At 38.6% G+C, this 23,107-nt stretch overlaps 1 protein-coding gene across 6 annotated transcripts in view; it reads left to right on the forward strand.

Moving 5' to 3' along the window:
• Positions 1-23,107, forward strand: part of LOC131075948 (alpha-mannosidase) — a 318,620-nt gene that overhangs the window by 168,531 nt on the left and 126,982 nt on the right. For all 6 annotated transcript variants that reach the window (XM_058012933.2, XM_058012930.2, XM_058012932.2 and 3 more), the window contains 2 exons: positions 5,806-5,853; positions 6,484-6,603. In XM_058012933.2, coding sequence (XP_057868916.2) covers positions 5,806-5,853; positions 6,484-6,603 — 168 coding nt within the window. The remainder of the gene's footprint in view (positions 1-5,805; positions 5,854-6,483; positions 6,604-23,107) is intronic.

A 23,107-nucleotide genomic window follows, 5' to 3' on the forward strand; every position in this document is an offset into this window, starting at 1 on the left:
CATAGCACAATTGGCCTTGCATGTGTGTTGATTTAGCATAAATACATTTTCCATCAAGTTTTATATGTCTTCTAGTATAACCTGTAAAAATGATTAGTACTAGCCTAACCTGCTCTGATACCATGTTAGAAATTAGGATCTAAGGATACTAATCATTATAAACAAGATTATAAAGTAAATGAAATATGAAACATACATGCAAAATGTACACATTACACAAGATATACATGGGGAAAACCCTTTCGGGTAAAAAAACCCCATAAAGCATCATTTAATTAAAACACTTACAAATATAGTCTATAATAAAATAGACATGAACCTGGGGACACTCCTCCAATACTTCCACATGGCCAAATAATACCTCATATGCATAGTGATACAACTCACCATAAAGCTCCAAATTCACACACCTCTCAAATGAGAGAGAACCTCCTTAAATATAGGAGGAAGGGTGACTTCACTAGTCACACCTTTTCAATAATCCCCACTCATAAATAATTAATAATCTAATAGTTATTAGATTATAATTATTTCAAATGGGATATGCTTATAAAACATATAATATATAAGGTTTTATAACCTTATATTAGAACATTATATATATATATAAATGTTATAAGGATGTGATCCCTAATAACATTATGTTCTAACGCTAATGCTATTTTTTATATTTGATCAGAGGGGACAACCTCAAGGTTTCTTTCGTCAGGTCTTGACTGCGGGACTACTCAGTGGTTTGATGTGTTTTTTCTGGAAACACAAGGGGACTTATGATTTGCAACAAACTAGTCTGTTGTGATTCTCGAATTATGCAATAAAGAGCATAAGGAAAGGGTTAGGAGATCTAAAACTAACAACACGGGTATGCGGGTAGACGGATTCAACATAACCAATTTCTGCTTGGCCAGAATAGCTCACAACCTTGCAGGAACGATGCAATCTTCAAAAGGACTTGGAAGATTTTCAGATTGGAGATGCACGGCTAAGCACCCAATTCTGGCGCAACTCAGACGGACACCTGCAATTGAACTAAGCACAATCGAAGGCTCAGGTTAACCACACAAAAGGACACACAATCAGTATATCCTCAGTGGTATGAGCCTGAATCTATCAAATACTTGCACACCCAAAATAGAAAGATCTGTCTAAAATGCTGAGAGAAACCATGCAAACAGGATGAAAACAAGACAATAAACACGAAATCAATGTTTATATATTGATTTCAACTGCCTATTACAACAATTTCTGCAGCATCTCTATGCTACTGCTAAGATCTAACCTATTCTAACTCTTAAATCTAACTCTCTCAATAGAGTCTAACCATTCAACAATCTCTAACTATCTAACCATCTAACTATCTAACCCTTTACAAAAGAAAGGCCTCTGCCTTTTATAGATATTACAATTTTGAATCGAAGGCTAGGATGGACTGCATCCAAGGGCTGCAACTTGCCATCCAAAAGCTGGCAGCCTTAACCCATGCCCATTAAATTCTCAGTTATCCAACCAGCAACTATCTCAACTACCTGCCACTATTTGGCTTTAATTTAGGTCTATCCAATCTTCTTGGTGGTTGGGAATAGTTATCCACAAAAATATCTTGTGCGGGACCCATAGGCAGTTTACAATAAAGCAGTTCAATTTTAAAACTGAATTTCTGGACTTAAATCCAGCTGTGCACTTTCTTCAGAATGCATAAATTGAGTGTTCTTTTGCTTTTCACCTTCAATATTGCTGGTGGACTTCATCTTTGTTCAGCAGCACGGTTCCCAATGTTTGGTTGCTTTCGCGCTCCTGCAACACGTTCCCACATCTTTTTCTTTTTCAATCTTCAGCGCCTGGCCTTGATTGTGATCCTTCTTCGATTTGCGTTTCAGGTCTTTCTCCTGGTTCTCTAATGATGTCCTGTGACCTGCGAACGATCAATTTCATTTCATTAAATCAATTTGAAAAATTAATTAATTAATTTAACAAATATTAAATTTAATTACGACATTTGGTTTGAGAAGCTCTTTGTGAGATGTATCTTGAAAATGCTTCTCCTTTCTCTTCGAATGTGAAATCTGATCCTTGGTCTTGATGGTGATTGGGCGATTTACTTCTGTGTGATTTTACCTTTGGAGTCTTGGGCATTTTTTGCGAACTGGAGATATTTCGGAGCATTTAACACCACCTGCAATTTTCAAAAACTTCGGACCCTAGGCTCATGTTCGCAAGTTTTCGCCTTTTCAAATCTCAAAGCTTCAACGCCTTCTGCGATTTTGGAGATTTAGCGTTTTTGCAACTTGGAAAATTTTTTGGACCTTTAGACATGTTTCGCAACTTTTCAAAAAAACTTTGGACCATTAAACATGCGTTGCAAATTCGGCATCTCAAGGCTCAGACTTTTAACATGCTGTGCAAATTCTTTTAAAAACTTCGGACCTTAACCACCTTTTCGAAAACTCAAGGTAAATTTCGGACCTTTAGCCCCTTTTCGCAAATTTCGGAGTGTTTAGATGTTTTTAGCGAATTGGAGGCATTTTCGGACCTAGACCACCTTTTTGCAAATTTATACAACTTTGAATTTCGGCCCTAGGGTCCAGAATTGGAGGACTTAAGTGAAATTCAGACCTCTGGGGGCTTTTTGCAACATTTAAACATTTTCCAGTTTTTGCCCTAGGGTCTGAAATTGGGCATTTTAAGTGAAATTCGGACCTAAAGGGTCTTTTTGCAACTTTCCAAGCATTTTCGGACCTAAAGCACCTTTTGGGAAATTTTGAATTTGGCCCCAGGGTCCGAAATTGGAGGACTTAAGTGAAATTCGGACCTTTGGGGGCTTTTTGCAAGTTTTGAACCTTTTCACATTTTAGCCCCAGGGTCCGAAATTGGGCATTTTAAGTGAAATTCGGACCTAAACCCACTTTTTGCAACATTTCACATTTTCAACTTTTTGCCCCAGGGTCCGAAATTGGGCATTTTAGCGAATTTAAACGTTTTCCTCAAGAAGTGCGAGCTTGGGCACTTGGGCGAGTTTGTCAAGATCTCGCTGAAGGATCATGTTATGGAATATAAGATTTAAGTAGATACTTTAACTTATATTCCATATATACTTTCAGGATGTTTGAGAGTGGTTTCGGACCTCCAAGAGTTATATTGCAAATTCTAGTTTTTGGAGGATTCCTCAGTTTTCCAGACACAGTCAAATTTCAGGATCAGGACATTCTAGACTTAGCCAAATTTAAGGGCATTTGAAGATCAAGATGACATTCCAGACTCCATCACTCACCAACTTGACCCTTCATATCCCCTTCCTCTTCCACAAAGACAGAAAGGCACAAACCGAGGGGTCCCTGTCCAAGACGGGGATGGGTGTGCGATTCGCACAACAAATTGCGACTCGGCTGGGAAATGTTCTTGAACATTTCAAGGATGATTATCCGGATCAAACCCAAGAATCTCTAGTATATACCCCACAAAACAACCCAAATGACAGAAGACAGATTCAAAGTAAAAATGAGGTCGCAAACTGAATCAAGTCACCAACCTTGAGAAATCGAGTGCGTGCAGTGAAGTTCATTCAAGCCTAAAGAAGGTTGAGATATCATTGTTTAGTTAATGGAAGTTACGTAGAGCGACTCTAACTCCAAAAGCAACCTGGATAGAGCCCCGCTGCCAGAAAGCGTCTATAGTCCTGACGGAGTTATCGCCTGTAAGCTCACAGAGATTGCTTTGTTTCCGACAAATTTTGTTGTTGAAAATCGGCAGAGGTGTCTGCATTCCCAAAGCCAAGCAACTTGATATTTCTTTGCTTTTCAATTTCTTTTCTTTTGATTTTTCTCTTTTATTTTCACTTTTTCACCTTGGCTGGTAAGCAGTGAAGCCTACGTGGGATTGAGCGTTACAGTGGTCGCTGAAGCAGAGCTTCAGAATTTTTTCACTTGCAGTGACCTCCCTTTGATAAAACGACAGACTTAAGCGTTTTTAAGCGTTTAAAAGTGCAGTGATCACAACGTTGGTGACAAGACACAGTAAGCAACTAAATTTTTAGACTGACTAAGCCTTAAACCAAAATGGACTGACTAAGAGGGCAATCGTCAATTAGGCGCTCTACCAAAGTCGGCATCCAAGAAATGAGCTGGAAAAACATTTTCCGGCTTTGTACACCAGAGCTGGGAAAAGCAAACAAACCCCTTCAAAAACTGACAGGGAGACAACCCCTTCCGACAATCCATGACCAGAAAGTGTGTGGAGTAGAAATAATAACCATGACATAACATAACACTCAGCAAATTACATAACACTCAGCACATATGCAGAAATAAACTCAGTGATACAGTTAATAATATAATATTATAAAATACTTGATAAGATATTACTACTGTTTGTATTTTCTCTTCACAATATTTGCGGTGGATGCAAAAGCTACCATATCTGACATGGATACAATTCCAAGTCTAAATGGTGGTCAAACAAATGTTCAAAGCCTAAAGTGGTGGACCCAATATGAAATGGTGAGAGAAATGTTTGAAGCTTAAAGTGATGGACCCCGTATACAATATGAAACGGTTCACTAATAAATCATTAGTGGTTCGCTGAATTTCTAAGTTGATTAATGCATATTTTTTAATGATACGATTCATTAAAATGAGGCAGTGATTATGAGAGGTTGTGATTGATGAAAGGTTGCGTGCATTTAGGGGAAGGCAGTTGTTTCCAAGGGACACTTTACTTCATAAATGATTAATACATATAAAGGGAAGGGAGAGGGCAGCGGAAAGGGTAAGGAGGTCTGCAGGTGGATAGAGGAAGAAGCTACAGCTGCAGGTCACGACAGGTAAGTAAGGTATAAATACTTCATTATATATGCTAATAAATATAAACAATGAACCATTTATTATATACGTTAATGAATATAGTTAATGCTTATTTAATGTATGCGTTAATAAATATAAGTAAGTAATATTTTAATATATATTAATGAATGAATAATTTAATCTATATGTTAATGAATGTAATTAATGTATATTTAATATATATAATAATGAATATTTTAATATAGACATTAATGAATGGTTTTCAGATATTAAGGAATAAGTGTAAACCATAAGTTAATGAATATGTACAAACACACATTAATGAATACATATCAATGCATAGTTAGGAATATACGTTAATAAATGTGAATGTTTTATAATAGACGCCTTCTGAACATATGTTATGGAATATATGCTAAGTTAGGATTATGTAAATGTGGATTATGGAATAGGAACTTAGGTGATGGATTAAAAGGCAACCTTCTACATAAAATCCTTAGAAGTGCTTGGGAGATTGTCGATGAAATAGTTATTTTGTTTAGCTTACAATACATTAGATTTTAATTAGACAATTAAAGAAGGCAGTTAATGATGCAAAATATTTTGATACCCAAGTAAAATCTAGAATTTGAGGAAATAGTCTTTTAACACTAAACTATAACTCAATTTAACACATCTTCATCTCATTGAAAGGGTACAAATAACCAAGATTATGTTGGAATAGAGAGATCATTAATGGGAACTTGGTTTTGAAAGCTTCATTATAGATTTTATAATCTCTTACTAATATAAGTGTAAATACTAATTATACGTTTAATGACATAATTTGTTTTCTTCAACATCATTAATCAAAGTTGAGGAAATATATAATTCTGTAAATGGTTGTACAGAACTTTGTGGATTATAATCTTGTGGTTATTTTCTGGTTTTATATATTTTAGATAGGAGTATTTGATTTTGACTTAAATACAGATATCTTTAATAGTAAATTGGATGAATTTTTGTGCAGATTACCAGGATTTACAAGGACAAGGAACATGTTGAAGTGGAGTTCAATGTAAGGATGATATATTTACAATTATAATTGTGATAAAAATTTAAGGAAAGCATATGGTCTAATAAATTTTTAAAGCCATTTATAATCAATCTTAATCTTCGTAATATTTCTTCCTATTATCATTTCAGATATTGGGGAATGGATTGAAACATGTATATACACTCATGCATATAGATATGCATATATATATACACACATGCATATAGATATGCATATATAGATAACACACACACACACACACACATATATATACACACATGCATATAGATATGTATATATGTATGCACACTTAGACACTTGTATACATGTGCGTTTGCGTGAACATAAATTCATATATTTGTGATTGGGTATTAGAATGTTGATGCTTGTATATAATCAAGAAACATGTTTCAACCAAAATTATTCAGCAACGGTGCCACACAAGTTGATATTATTAGAACTAACATAAGGAAATACTAAACATGCTTGGAAGAGAACTTCACCTCAATTTTCTAGTAGAAATTTCGTTAATTTGTTGTATTTTTTTCTTGATTGGCATGTTTTTATCTTAATTTATAGATAGCTTCATGGATCTATCTTGAATAGCTCAATATTACTAAATCTATGCACTTTCAATTATCATTGTTTCAGGTTGGTCCCATCCCAATTGATGATGGAGTTGGAAAAGAAGTAATCACTAAATTAACAACAAATATGTCTACCAATGGAGTTTTCTATACTGATTCTAATGGGAGGGATTTTCTCAAGAGAGTAGGTTTCATTGCTGAAATGCTAATTTATTTTATTTTGTGTATTTTGTGTGTTTGATTGTTAGAAACGGAAGTGTTTTTACTGTTTTTACATGAAAGCTATTCAATTTGATTCTTTTTAATACAGATTGATAAAACATTGATTAGTCCATTTAAACTTAATTATAATTTGGAAACAAAATTATAGTAGGGTCCATTCATTACAAAAATAGGTCAAATGGATGAATAACATGGTCATAAGATCAATGTAATTTAAGAGAAAAAGGGACAACTTTTTTAGAAATATATTGAGAGAAAATGTTACACAAATTCATGAATACAAAAGTACAAAATTTGTAAAAACACAATCTGTGCCTCAACCGACTGTGATGCTAAAGAATGATGACAAGTTACTGCATTTTTTTCTCCTACTCTAAATTTTTATGGTAGCTCTTCTTCTCCTTGTATCTTCTACATGGATATTCTCTTGTTTGTGGGAACTACATTTGAATTTAAATCTTTCTCAAGAGTATATAATCTTAATATATTCTTCATTAAGAGATAATTGTTAGGTGTTTCATTTATGGGATTGAACTTTTGTACTTGAAGGTTGACTCTTGGTAATAAAAGTTATTTGCATTCTTTATGCATAATTAATGCCATTTTGTAGTGTGAAGCTTGTATTTACTACTGCATATGCATTATGTTGTTCTTATGTTGTCATTATAAGAACTTATAAGTATCCGTACATGCATGCACATACAAAGCAAGTGCTTGTCTCCTTTGTTCTCAAAAGATCGAAATATGAAGTTATCACAAAGTTTGCCAAATCCTATAGAACATACTATAGGAAAATATGTAACGCGCTACTATGAGGCCCAAAGGACTTAAACAAATAAAAACAATGAAAATGCGAATAATTTTTTTTTTGAAAGGACAAATTATACATATGCATGAAGATTACAAACTACATGATAAGAAAAGATGTACAATGGCAACTAACAAAAGTCCTACAACATCGTTAATTACATAGGATCATGGTACATTATACATTGACATGCGAATATACATAAGATCATCAAAATTCATTACAATGGATCCATAAGGATATAATCTCCAAGGGTACAAACAAGAATAAATACATAGATCTGCATCAATATGAAAGTCTTCAATCCTTCCACGAGCTATCACGATCATAAAGCAGGACGAACAAAACCCAATGGGTGCGAATAGCATTCCACCCAACCATGTGGTACCATTAGGTCCACCCCCCGTGATAGGAGGTATCAGCTAGACCCACAAGACGGAAGCAAGGATACAAGAGTACCAACATGACTCACAAGAGAACCCACAAGATTGTACTCACCTGAGGCTCACAAGGCTAAAATCACAAGAGACTCAAAAAGTAATTCAACCAACTTCCAGAGGCCCAAGCAAACCACAGAAGGATAAAGAACATAAGAAACCACTAGGTATGCAATAGGGAAGAGTGTCATCACTAGGTTTTCATGGGTTACCCTAGTGAGTCTTCTCTAGGTCCCGACCCCCATCCTGGGTTACCCTCGTGACCTCTACCGACCCCCGGCCCCCATACAAACACTAGTGCACCACACCAACCTTTCGAAGGGATAAGATTGGTTGATGCCATTCCAAGTCTTCTCTACTTACCTAAGACCTAAACGAGTGTTTGAGAGTAAGAGAGGCATCAATTAATCTTTTTACTGTTATCTAGCTACCCACCCAAGTTCATTATTTAAATTTCCACTTGATTACAAAACCCTCATTGAGTTACCCTAGCGACCTCTTTGGGCCTCGACCCCCAATGAGAGCCACTCCCCCTTGATTTGCACCTAGGAAACCATGACCAACACAAGAGCAATGACACTCACAAACATGAGGTGACAAGGTCCTGACCATAGCAAGGCTTAACTCGCTAGAAAAATATAACCAAAGGAAGCAATAAATACCAGCAAGGAAAGGCCATCTAGCATATACAACCATTAGTGGTGTGACAACAAAACCAAGAGTGGAAGAATAACTAATCACAACAAGGACTTAACATTACCCTAGCCTCTAGAAGCAAAACGCCTTTAAGAAAACAACCCCTTGATTCCAAAACAATGATATTTAATCACCGCATCAAGGATAAGTCTCAAACACAAGGTAAGGAACACCATTGCCACATAAAATTAAAAATAAAATTAAAATAAATCTTAATTCTATAACCCAATCTTATTCCTTCGCATCATTTAGTGTATATTTAAAATGAAAAGAACATTTATTTTAATACAAAGGAAAGATCATTATTACTCACTTGGTTCTAACAATTGCACAAAAGACTAACATTTGTTACCCAATATATATTTAAGAATTCATAAACCAAATATCCGTTAGATTTAATCACATTATTAGTAACTTACAAGTAGTTGCTTGGAAGAATAAATAAGTTCAAAAGTGTTTAGACAAAAATACATATATAAATATTTATATATATATATATATATATATATATGTTTGTTTAAGCAAATGTAAGCATGACAAATCAGTATATGCAGCCGCAAAAAGAAATAGTTATGCAGCCGCAAAAAGAAATAGTTATAAATGAACACATACATTTATATATATATATATATATATATATATAGAGAGAGAGAGAGAGAGAGAGAGAGAGAGAGAGAGAGAGAGAGAGAGAAGAAAATATAAATCAATTGAACTGCATTAAGCGGTCGAATTAATGCCCACCCTAGTTTGTTTAGCCATTAACTCCTATAACTGAGCAGGGTGTAGGGTAACCAAGCCACAAACAAAAAAAAAGAATCATGACTTCGCATATATATATATATATATTTGTGTGTGTGTGTGCGAGTTCAGGCAAATAAGAAAGTAGCCACGACACGACGAAAAGAATCTAGCTCACAGGCCATTCCCGGGCAGGGGTCTGCGACATACACAACAACCACCAAGGCATAACAACAATATACCTACGACTAAGGACTCAAAGCATAATGCAGTAAACTGTGGTTCAATTTAAAGTAGCAGACCGAAATCCAGTCGGGGTGAATTAATGCAGTTTAATCACTTCAATCGACTAACAAAATGCACATCGAAATAGATGATCGGTCAACGACAATATTGAGCAACCAAAGAGAAAATGAGTCCCAAGCCAAAAGATTAAAAGGGGGTAAGACGAATACAGGAAAGAGACACCACTGAAATCAATCAGCGAAAAGGAAAATGACGAGCAAGGGGGAAATGTATCACAGAGATGAAGACAGGTATTCCAACCATGAAGGATGGAAATAAGGAAACATCAGATAACAAAACAAAGTAAGAGTCGAACAACAAGAATGGAACAGGGAAGTATCAAACAAAGCGATATCCAACTCATGAGAGAAGAAATTCGAAATGCCTTCCAGAAATGAAACCGCGTGATAGGGACAAGCATCGATTACATATAATCGGTTTAAGGGTCTGTGTATCGACCATTTCGTCCAGCAATACAATTAACATCGAAAGCAAAAGAACAACACAAAAAATCAGACGAAGCTACTCAGATGAACTTTGATTATACAATCGGTCACAAAAGATCAAATTGAATAACAAGGCCATGGTAGAAGGTGAATGCGTGCCTATCTCGATTCATAGTTGAGAGCGGCAGAGTACCAATAAACAAAAGAACCTTAACCACAAAATTAGAACCAGCAATACAATGGCCATACGCCAAGCAGAACTACAGGGAAAAATGCTTACAGGGTTATTTTCGGCTGACAATAATCATAGAGGATCCAAATTTCGGCTCATAGACAGAGCATGCAGATGACATTAATTGCTAAGTGTAAAGGGGGCATAATCAATTCCAACAAGAATCAGAAATAAAAGATGCATGAACACTAATTCCTTATTTGGTAACTTTCTGAGGCCAAAACACTTCAATTGCAAAAGAACAGAACACCATACAAAAAGTGGAATTCCCAGGCACGATACTCAGAATCATAACAAATTTCAAACCCAACAGAAGTATTTAAAAAAATAATATATATATATAGAGAGAGAGAGAGAGGAGCACTAAACATGAAAATTTACTGATAATAATCAAGGTCGAAATGCAACCCAACCTGGAATCCAATGCCTAATGAAGATATCCTAGCGTTTGCAAGTGATCCACCAATCCCTAACAACCAGCTTCTAGAATCCCTTTCTGATGTACGATCCAACAACAGGTTCCAATCCAGAAAACCCCAAGAAAAGTCCCCCCAAATTTTCCCCAATTTCATACAAGTTTTCTCCCGAAACCCCAAACTTTCACAACAAAGATTTTCACGGGCATCCAAAATTCTCTCCCACTCCCTTTTTCAAAAATGCAGCGAGATAACCTCTTCCAAATGTAACTCCTCCATCAATTTCGCATGCAAGATCTTTTCCATCTCGATTCTCAACAAATTAATTATAATTTGTAACTCCCCTTTCACATTCAAATTTTAATTTTAAACAATTAGGATATAAATTCTTTTTTTCTTGTTTTTTTTTCATGAGCACATTTAAATGATAGTAAATATTTAATTCCTTATTTAAATAATCCTTCCCAAATAGTTAACTAATTTGAATCTTTTAGCTCCACAATTTTAATTAATATATTGTTGCAACAATTTTTAATTTATTAATTAATTAATCTCTTTAATACTCAAATACACAAATAGGTATTAATATTAATTCTCTTTGTAGAAAACAATATAACAATATTTAATAACTATTGACTCATACTCTAGAATAATGAACTGTGAACTAACATAGCACGAGGACTAACAGGGCTACCATCTGACAAGGTCGGAGAACCAAAAAAACCAAGGATACTTGACAAGGGTTTCTTTCCTGCAGGAACGATGGTACGACAAGGCTCTAACGGATAACTCCCATTTTCCACATTACCATTGGGTCATAGAGCACGCTCAGACCTAAAGATTCAGGTGGAGTCAATGCTCAATACCTGCTGCTGCATAAACAAATTGTCGAGTAAATATACATATAATCCATGGAACATCATACCGTGAAAAGGGAATGGAACCGACGTAGCTGGCTCGTAAAGAGAAGTGTGGCACTTTTCCCTTTCACCCAAGTACATCAAGTATAGAAATAGTGCACATCAAATCGGTAAGCATCAATAAGCATAATGATTTTTCGATTATAACAACACATGAATAATCCATCATAGTAATCATCTAACTAATAAAACATGGTTAACATCATAAGATCACATCATAGTCAACAACATGTAAATCATCATTATACCAACGATCCAAGAGGCATAGAGTATAAATATCACATATAAATCCAAAAGACATAGAAAAACATCATATCCAAAACAAAATCGACCAACACTAAAAGGGTCAAAGCCACACTGAAACTCAAAGCCACAAAATCTAACAAGCCAAAAGAGGGTGGGCACTACATCCTCCCCCCTTAGTATCAGGCTTACTCCTTGAAGCCTGCAAAGAGAAAAGGATAGAGCTCACGCATATGAGAAGCCTCCAACCAAGTAGCATAAGACTCATCATTAGGGTCCCACTGGATCTTGACCTTCTCAATGTCTCTACCTCTGAGAACCCGATGCCTATGCTCTAGAACGCCCACGGGCTTGAGAGCTAGCTGCCCGTCCTCGACTTGTAGTGCAATCCAATCAAGAATGTGAGAAATATCAAGATGATACGGACGAAGAACTAAAACATGGAAAACATCATGAATGAGTGAGAGACTAGGTGACAAAGCAAGTCGATAGGCAACTGGACCAATCCTCTCTAAAACCTCAAATGGACTAGTGAAACATGATGGCAACTTAGAGCCCTTTCCATAACGGATTGGACTCTTCTGCGGATGTACACACAGGAACACTCGATCACCGACTAAGAACTGGCGATCCACCCTATGCGCGTCAGTGTACTTCTTTTGTCGATCTAGCGCTGCCACAAGATGTTCTCTGATCCTCTCCACCTGCTGCTCCATATCTCGAAGCATATCCGGACCCAAATGCACCCTGTCCTCCAACCGATCCCAACTCAAGGGAGACCGACAAGGACGACCATATAATGCCTGAAAGGGCGCCATACCGATAGAACTATGGTATCCATTGTTATAAGTGAATTCCACTAGATATAGGTAATCCTCCCAGTGAGACTACTAGTCCATGACGTACATCCGAAGCATGTCCACACTTGGGTGACTCTCTCTGTCTGTCCATCAATCTCCGGATGATAGGCTGAACTGAAGTTCAGTTGAGTCCCTAATGCTTGCTAAAGGAATTTCCGCAAGGCTGAAGTGAATACGGGATCTCTATCAGAGATGATTTTCTGTGGAACGCCATGAAATCTAACAATATCTCTCATGAAAATGCTAGCCACTGATGCTACGGTATAGGAAGATTGGACAAGCGAGAAATCTGCAACTTTGGTCAACTTGTCCACGGTGACCATGATGGTGTCATGACGACGTAAGGACTTAGGTAGTCCCACAATAAAATCCATGGAAATAATATCTCGCATCCACTTCAGAACAAGACGCTGATGCAAAGACTTGCCGAGTGCTGATGTTCCACCTTCACCCTTTGACACTCTAAACACTGTGCCACAAAATCCGCTATCTCTCTCTTCATACCCATCCAAAAGTACAACTATCGAAGATATGCATACATATTCTTAACACCAAGATGAGCAGAATATGGTGCTCGACGAGACTCAAATATGATCAAAACAGGAAAACCCTCAGTAGAAGGAACATAAATACATACCATATGTCGCAAAAGACCATCTGAATCAAGGGAATAACCTGCAAATCTACCCTCCAAATGCTCTACCAGGCCCCACCTCGGATCTAACATCCTAATACCAAGTGTTCGTAGGGAGTGCTAAATCAATCTATCCTCTCAAATCCACTCCAAGAGATACCGCTGAAATCTCATGCCGTCGACGACTAAGGGCATCTACAACCACATTCTCTTTCCCCTGAATATATTTGACCTCGAAATCATACCCACACAAGAATTCCATCCACCTCCTCTGCATAGCATTTAGGTTCGGTTGCGTGAATATATACTTATAATATCCCAGATATTTTTTTTTTGTTTTTTGAACTAATAATAAACATCAACCAATAGATAACTCGTTAAGGTTAGAAAACATAAACTCAATACTTGCTGGAAATTGCAACCCTTCCACTTTTTGATCACCAAGTGCCCAATATGGGAAGGTGAGAGCATACGGTGAATAGGGGATCGTTAGATCTCAAATCTGCTGAAAGATGAAGTGAAATACAATACTGAGCAGCAAGCCAACCCCTTCTACTATTCCAATGGGAAAGCAAGAAACTTGGCAGTGAACTAGCCAAGATGAACATACACAAGACACAAATCACTCTACCGCGATATTTCAGTGGGAGGACTGAAATTACAAACAAAACTCAACTCGACCGCTTATGTAGTGGGAGGACCATTACAATCACTCATCACTTGACCGCTTATGCAGCGGGAGGACTAAATTACAATTTAACTAAAATAGGCGGCAAGCTAGCCTCTTCCACTTTTCAGCAGGATGAGAGTTTACAAGTCAGAATTGGTTAGTAGTACTACTACTTAACCTTACAATAATAAAGATAGTGAGAGGAGAAGAGTGATGCTGAACATCCAAATAATAAGCATGAAATTCTGCTAACATCAAAATCTGTAGTCTAGAAATGCAAAACCAGCAGCCTATAGACTCACTAAAACCCTCATAACTCTCTCAATACTCACCCAATTCACCCCAAATCAGTTCTAAACCAATAGTAAACCAGCCATCATGAAATCAAACCCAAAAAGAGCTATCAAAACACTCATATTTATTTTGCACGCATCCCAATGAACTCCCTAAACCCAATGCCTAACCTGGGAATTTTGATTTGCATTATAAAATTCCAAACTCAACATAAGGTGCTAAAAACTTACAAGATGCATAGCCAGTGGCAGGAAAGATGGATGAGCCGGTACCCAGAATGGTGGAATTGCCTGGCCAAGAGGCATGAGCAAAATATAGTTTCAGCAACTCCACAACCAACAACCAGAAAACACTCCAATGCCACACAAAACACTCCACAATCTGCGACTCACTCACCAACAGCACTGGTAATACAAGGACACAGCTAGGTACTATCTTGCAAGTACGAAACTGAGACTTAGCTAGGAAGCCACACTTCGAAGCTCAGATTTTTCAATCGCCAATCCGGCAGCATAATGATGCAATTTCATATGATAACCAAAATGGGAGCCCAAGGCTCTTATGTATAACCTCCAACACAACGAAATCCAAATGCAAATGCTCACAAATGCGCCCAAATTCCACTTTCCCATTTGCATTTCATTTACCAAGTGGACCCAAGGATGGCACCCATATCATAAGTCAAAAATCACGCCAAGTAAGCACAAGACCACGATTTTGACTTAGCAAATATTTTGGGTGAATAAAATAATATCTCCCATTATAAAAATGGCGTCCCTTTTTAGACAATAATTCGCCTAGCACTTAGGAGACATAATGCGCAATTTCCATAGTCATTAATCAGTAGTAAAAATAATCAAATTAATTAAATATTAAACCTTAGGATAAGGGAATAATATTTAATTATACCACTTATGACTCCAATACTGATTATTGCCAAAACCAAGATGAAGCTGAGCAAGGAAGACCACTGAATTGCTGCAGGATCAAGATCCTGTCTGCTGCCAAAAATAGAAATATGCCATACTGCCACTTACTAAAAATCGTAAGTCATGAACTACTGGTCTGAAAAGCATGATCTTGGCACCCAGTGACAGAGCATGGAGAGCTCAGTAGGATAGTATCATGAAAATGGCCAATGCCTGACTTACTAAAAATATTAAGTTCTCGCCTCATCAATGTTTGACCCTCATTCTTCATCCCGCATAGCCTACGAGTCTCAGGAATAGGCCAATGGACCACTTAAAGGACATCAACGAGAAGGGGACATTATAGTCCACCCTCCCCAAAATTGCTTGTCCTCAAGTAACTGTAAGGCTGGATGCAGTAAAATCTCCTCATTTTCCCATGTAGCATCCTCTGCTAGTAAATTTTTCCATTTGATCAAGTATTCCTTGATCACCTTTCTCCTCAAAGAACGTTCCCTGAAATCAAGGATTGCTTTAAGAACCAAAACTAGCTCTCCCTCCTCATCAAGCGGGGGTAACTCAGCTGAAGCAACAACGTTGTGTCCCAAAGCCTTCTTAAGGCGTGACACATGAAATACATTATGAATCCTGTTGCTTGCCGGCAATTCCATCTCATATGCCACTTCTCCAATTCTCTTGTTGACTCTGAAAGGCCCATAGAATCGTGGCTTCAATTTCTCAACCCCACTCTTCTTGAGAGTAGACTGTTTGTAGGGTTGGAGGCTCAAGTAAACCATGTCGCCCACCTCAAAGGTGCGCTCAATTCGCTGCTGATCAGCATACAACTTCTACTGATTTTGTGCATGCTGGAGATTGTCTCTCAGAATCCTCAGAATATCCTAACTCTATTGCATCATATCCTTCGCCTAAGGGGTTCTGCTATCGCCAAATACTAAGTCAGTGAAGCTAGGAGCTTCATAACCGTATAGTGCCACGAATGGTGACATCCGGATGGACATGTGGTAAGAGGAATTGTAGCAATACTTTCCCAGGTGAAGCCTTCTCACCCATGCATTTTGTTGCTCTGAGACATAGTTTCTAAGATATCCCTCCAACCACTTATTCACTATCTCGGTTTGCCCATCAGTCTATGGGTGATAACTTGTGCTTGGAGTGAGCACAATACCACATAATTTGAAGATCTCCTGCCAAAAGGCACTTAGGAACTTGTTGTCCCTATCACTCACAATGTTCTTTGGTAACCCATGTAATCTGAACACATCCCGAAAGAACACTTCAGCAACTTGAGCTGTTGTAAAAGAGCTTGTGATGGCGAAAAAATGAGCAAACTTAGTTAGCCTATCTACCACCACATAAATACTATCCTTCCCTTGAGCCCATGGCAACCCAGTGATGAAGTCCATGGAAATACTTTCCCATTTTTGACCGGGAATAGGCAAGGGTTGTAACAATCCAACTGATAGAGTGTGCTCATCTTTGTTTCTTTGACATGTGTGACACTCCTCGATGTACTTCAAAACATCATTTTTAAGTCTCTTTTAGCTTAGATTCAGCCACTATGAAGATCCTTACTTTGTATAGTATCAACCCCTCAACCAATTTGTACCTTTCATCATGAAAAGTACCTTCTATAATGCTGGTTGCAAATTGATTTTTGGCATAATCAGAAAGTAACAATTCCATCCAATCAGCAGTAAGCTCGCATAGTGAGCTCAAATGGGGCCTTCTGGATAAGGCATCAGCCACAACATTGTTTTTTCCCTTAACATACTCAATAATCGAAATCGTAAGTCTGCAGTTTACTCACCCAGTTCTGTTGTCTTTCATTCAAATCTTTCTGATGCATGAAATGTTTAAGACTATTATGATCAGTCTTAACAATGAACTTGCTCCCCACCAGATACTGCCTGAACTTCACAAGGGCATGCATTATGGCAAGCATTTCCTTATCATAAATCGAATACAGCCTTTCAAGTCCTCTCAACTTCCTGCTCTCGAAGACTATAGGATGCTTATCTTGCATGAGGACTGCACCAACACCTTCTCCAGATGCATCACACTGCAGTGCAAAAGGTTTGGTGAAGTCAGGTAAAGCCAAAACAGGGCAGGAACTCATGATCCCCTTAAACCGCTCAAACACTGTCTGTGCCTTTTCGGACCATTGAAAAGCTCCCTTCCTTGTAAGATCTGTGAGGGGGGCAGCCAACTGAGAATATCCTTTCACAAACCTCCAATAAAAACCACACAGACCCAAGAATCCCTTTAGATGTGTTATGTTTTCGGGAGGAGGCCAATCAATGATGGCTCTAATCTTTTCAGGGTCCACCTTCACACCACCTGCACTGATAATGTGACCAAGGTAGAGAAACTCTTCCATTCCAAACTCACCCTTGGACTCCTTGGCAAACAGGGATTCGGATTCTAGTATGCTTAGCATCTCATCCAAGTGTTGTAAATGCTCCTTCCAAGATTTGTTGAATATGAGTATGTCATCAAAGAATATCTAAACAAACTTCCTTAACTGTTCTTGGAAGATTATGTTCATACATGACTGAAATGTAGCGGTTGCATTCGTCAAGCCAAAGGGCATGACTAGGAACTCAAAATGCCCAAAGTGGCATCTGAAAGCGGTCTTCTCCTCATCTGAAGCTCTCATTCTAATCTGCTGATACCCCGACCTGAGTTCAATCTTAGAGAAGAACACTGCACCATGTAGCTCGTCAATGAGCTCATCAATTCTCAGGATAGGATACTAATTCTTGATAGTTTTATGATTCAGGGCTCTGTAATCCATGCACATGCGCATGTTCCCATCCTTCTTTCTCACCAAAACAACAACCGAAGCAAAGGGACTTTTGCTAGGCCATATGTAACCCATGTCAAGCAATTCCTGGATTGCTTTCTCAATCTCATCCTTTTGCTTCTTAGGATACTGGTAAGGAGTAGTCATAACTGGCTTAGCTCCTTCTTCAAGCTCAATGATTTGTTCGGCACCTCTCTCGAGGGGTCTTCTAGGAGGTTGGTTTTCAAACACCTTACTTCTCTTGGTTATCAAGGCTTGAATGTCTTTAGGATAATTCTGATTTTCTTTTAGTGGTTCTGAGGGCATGACCATGACCTTCTATCCGTGATCATTGCTTGAATGTCTGTGGAATAGCTGCCCTTATCTACCAATGGATTTGAGGGCATTATCAAATACTCTGTTGCCCACTCCACTTGATTATGGTGGATCAGCCTTTCCATCCTTTTCAAAGATACAACTTTAAGTCCACCATGCGACATTCTCTCAATACTACCTTCTTTCCCTCAGACGTGAATTTCAGCTCCATGGTTTGCAAGTTTAGTGTGATCTCACCAAGAGATCTTAGCCATTGAATCCCGAGAACTGCATCATTAGTCCCACCAATGCTAACCACAAAGAAATCATCCTTGATTTCATGATTTCCCAACTTCAAAGACATGTTGGAAATCATCCGGTTGCGGGATATAGTGGAGCCATCCGCTACCATGACTTTGAAGCCCTCAACTTCCTCTGCCACTAGCCCCCTCTTAGAAACAATCCTTTCATCAATGAAGTTGTGTGTTGCTCCTGTGTCAATGAGAGCAATGACACAATCCTCTCCAATCACACCCCGAACTCTGAAGTACTCATTCTTGTGAATGTTCAAGAGTTGAGCAACCACTCTATCTTCTGATCCAATTTCAGGCCCTTCCGAAGCCTCTTCATACTCGCTGTCCTCAACTTCAGTTTGCTGTTATGAAATTTCAGACTCTGATCCATCTGCAAAATATCATTCCATCTGATGTAAATTGCCCTTTCCATGACACTTATGTCTTGGGGCCCAAGGTTCTTTGCAAGAATAACAAAGATTCTTCCTCCGAAGCTCTTGACAGAGCTCATCATCCATTTGCGGAGGGAACCTCTTGGTCTGATTTGTGAACTTCTTCTTATCCTTTCTGAAAGAAAAAGGCTTGGATTGAATTTTATTCCTTGGGGCAGCCAACTCCATGCTTCGAGATTTCTTAATAGCTTCTGCCAAGGTGGGCGGATCAAATGCTTTAACCCAACCTTTCAAAGGTTCCTCAAGTTCTTCAGTAAAAAGGACAACTAACTGCTTCTTAGAGATGCTACTTACCATAACTGACAGATTTTGGAATTCAATTACGTAAGTGTCCAACGAACCTTGTTGTTTGAGTTGTGCAAGTTTTCTAAATTTCACCTCTGGATCCTTGGTGTCGAATCTCTCAATCAGCTTGTTGGTGAAATCAACATAGGTGGTGATCAAGTTATGACCAAGGGTGACCAACCCATGGTACCGAACTTGATGGCATCTTCTTCCGGCATAGGCCTCAAGGACAAGTAATTGTTCAACTTCTGCACCCATGCTCTAGTTGTGCTCTTAGTGCTTCCATCAAAGTGTGCTAAGGTCACTCTTCCAAGAGTTTGCTGATAATCTCTCGGGGCAGCAAAACTTATAGTCATTCCTCCTTCCTCTCTTCATTTTCTGATTCATAAACTAATCTAGAGTGAGAATATCTCGGATCTCACCAGGGAGAGAAGCATACTGCATGTAGCTGTTTCTTATTTCATCAGCTGTAGGTATCTCTATTTCAGCTTGTACTTCTCTTGGCAAAAATACAGGTTGTAGAGGTCTTGGGGCTGAACCTCCATTGTTGCTCCCGTTGTTACTCCCATTTCCATTGCCTATAGGAGCATTAGAAGTGCTGGCTTCTGGTCCATTGTTGGGTTGGTTAGGGGTCCCAACAACGTTCTGGTTAAGTTTGGCCAGCAGTAGAGACATCATGTCCATCATGGCATTGAATTGTCTCTCAGCCTTCTTATCAGGTGCCTCATTCTGTTTTGTAGCCTTGTCTGCCATTGAATCCACTGAGTCTGAAGAATCTAAATCCTTCCCTCTGTTACTCAGTACTTCTGAAAATGTATCCTCTTCCGGCACTATCGGAATTTGAAACTGCTGTCTCTTCTGTTCTCGGTTGTAGTATCTGACGTCTCTGTCACTCATGGCGACTTCTAAACCCACTGAAACTCACAGGTTGGTAGGAAAACTACCTCTGATGCCACTGTTATATCCGAGATATTTTTTGTTTTGTTTTGGGACCAATAATAAACATCAACCAACAGATAACCCGTTAAGGTTAGAAAACATAAACTCAATACTTGCTGGAAATTGCAACACGGCCACTTTCTGATCACCGAGTGCCCAATATGGGACGGTGAGAGCATACGGTGAATAGGGGATCGTTAGATCTCAAATCTGTTGAAAGATGAAGTGAAATACGATACAGAGCGGCAAGCCAGCCCCTTCCGCTTATCCAGCGGGAAAGCAAGAAACTTGGCGGTGAACCAGCCAAGAGGAACATACAAAAGATACAAATCACTCAACTGCGATATTTCAGCAGGAGGACTGAAATTACAAACAAAACTCAACTCGACCGCTTATGCAGCGGGAGGACTGAATTACAATTTAACTGAAATGGGTGGCAAGCCAGCCTCTTCCAGTTTTCAGTGGGATGAGAGTTTACAAGTCAGAATTGGTTAGTAGTACTACTACTTAACCTTACAATAATAAAGAGAGTGAGAGGAGAAGAGTGATGCTGAACATCCAAATAATAAGCATGAAATTTTGCTAACATAAAAATCTGCAGGCTGGAAATGCAAAATCAGCAGCCTATAGACTCACTAAAATACTCATAACTATCTCAATACTCACCCAATTCACCCCAAATCAGTTCTAAAACAATACTAAACCAGCCACCATGAAATCAAACCCAAAAGGAGCTATCAAAACACTCATATATATTTTGCATGCATCCCAATGCACTCCCTAAACCCAATGCCTAACCTGGGAATTTTGATTTGCATTATAAAATTCCACACTCAACATAAGGTGCTAAAAACTTACAAAATGCATCGCCAGTGGCAGGAAAGATGGATGAGCCGGTACCCAAAATAATGGAATCGCCTGGCCAAGAGGTATGAGCAAAGTATAGTTTCAGCAACTCCGCAACCAACAACCAGAAAACACTCTAATCCCACACAAAACACTCCACAATTTGCAACTCACTCACCAACAGCACTGGTAATACAAGGACACAACTAGGTACTATCTTGCAAGTACGAAACTGAGACTTAGCTAGGAAGCCACACTTCGAAGCTTAGATTTTTCAATTGCCAATCCGGCAGCATAACGATGCAATTTCATATGATAACCAAAATGGGAGCCCAAGGCTCTTATTTATAACCTCCAACACCACCAAATCCAAATGCAAATGCTCACAAATGCGCCCAAATTCCACTTTCCCATTTGCATTTCATTTACCAAGTGGACCCGAGGATGGCACCCATATCATAAGTCAAAAATCACGCCAAGTAAGCACAAGACCACGATTTTGACTTAGTAAATATTTTGGGTGAATAAAATAATATCTCCCATTATAAAAATGGCGTCCCTTTCTAGACATAATAATTCGCCTAGCACTTAGGAGACATAATGTGCAATTTCCATAGTCATTAATCAGTAGTAAAAATAATCAAATTAATTAAATATTAAACCTTCGAATAAGGAAATAATATTTAATTATACCACTTATGACTCCAATACTGATTATTGCCAAAACTAGGATGAAGCTGAGCAAGGAAGACCACTGAACTGCTGTAGAATCAGGACCTTGTCCACTGCCAAAAATAGAAATATGCCATATTGCCACTTGCTAAAAATAGTAAGTCATGAACTACTTCTTCGAAAAGCATGATCTTCATAGCCAGTGATAGGGCATGGAGAGCTCAGTAGGACAGTATCACCAAAATGGCCAACCCCTGACTTACTAAAAATAGTAAGTTCTCGCCTCATCAATGTTTGACCCTCATTCTTCATTCCACATAGCCTGTGGGTCTCAGGAATAGGCCAATGGACCACTGGATGGACATCAACGAGAAGGGGACATTACAATACTGCAGACTGCGATGATTTGTGTGCAACTCGAACCGATGCCCCAAAAGAAAATGTCTCCAATGAACCAAAGCATGCACAACGGTTGCAAATTCAAGATCATGCGTGTGATATTTGAGTTCATGGTTCTTGAGTTTATGAGACTCATAAGAAATCACTCTCCCATCTTGCATCAAAACCGCTCCTAACCCTTCCAAGGACGCATCTATATGGACCATGAAATCGCCCTAAGGGTCGGCAACTGCCAATATCGGCGCACTAGTCAACCTCTCCTTAAGAACCTGAAAAGCTTCCTGACACTTCTCTGACCACACAAACTTCTTCCCTTTCCTCTGCAGGGAAGTGATGGGATGAGAAATCCGAGAAAACCTGTGAACAAATCTCTGATTGTAACCTGCCAAACCCATGAAACTGCGAACCTGAGAGACGTTCGTGGGTGCAGGCCACTCAAGAATAGCTTGGATCTTTGAGGGATCCACTGCAATACTGTCACCAGAGATGACATGCCAAGATACTTAAATCTCTGTCTGAAAGAATTCACACTTTGCCACATTACCATACAACTGGTTCTCTCTCAGACATTGTAAAACCTACCTCAAATGTTCCTCATGCTCCTCCATGGTCCTTGAATAAATCACTATGTCACCAAGGAACACAAGAACGAATCTATCCAGATAAGTTTTGAACACGCTATTCATAAGGCTCATGAAGACGGATGGTGCATTACTCAATCCAAATGGCACTACAGTAAACTCATAATGACCATAGCAAGTGCGGAAGGCTATCTAATGAATATGCGCCTCCATAATCCTTAACTGGTGGTAGCCTGACTTGAGATCAATCTTGGAAAACACCTTTGCACCTTTGATCTGATCAAATAAATCATC

Source organism: Cryptomeria japonica, chromosome 9 (assembly GCF_030272615.1).
Source record: "Cryptomeria japonica chromosome 9, Sugi_1.0, whole genome shotgun sequence".
NCBI classification, from domain to species: Eukaryota; Viridiplantae; Streptophyta; class Pinopsida; order Cupressales; family Cupressaceae; genus Cryptomeria; species Cryptomeria japonica.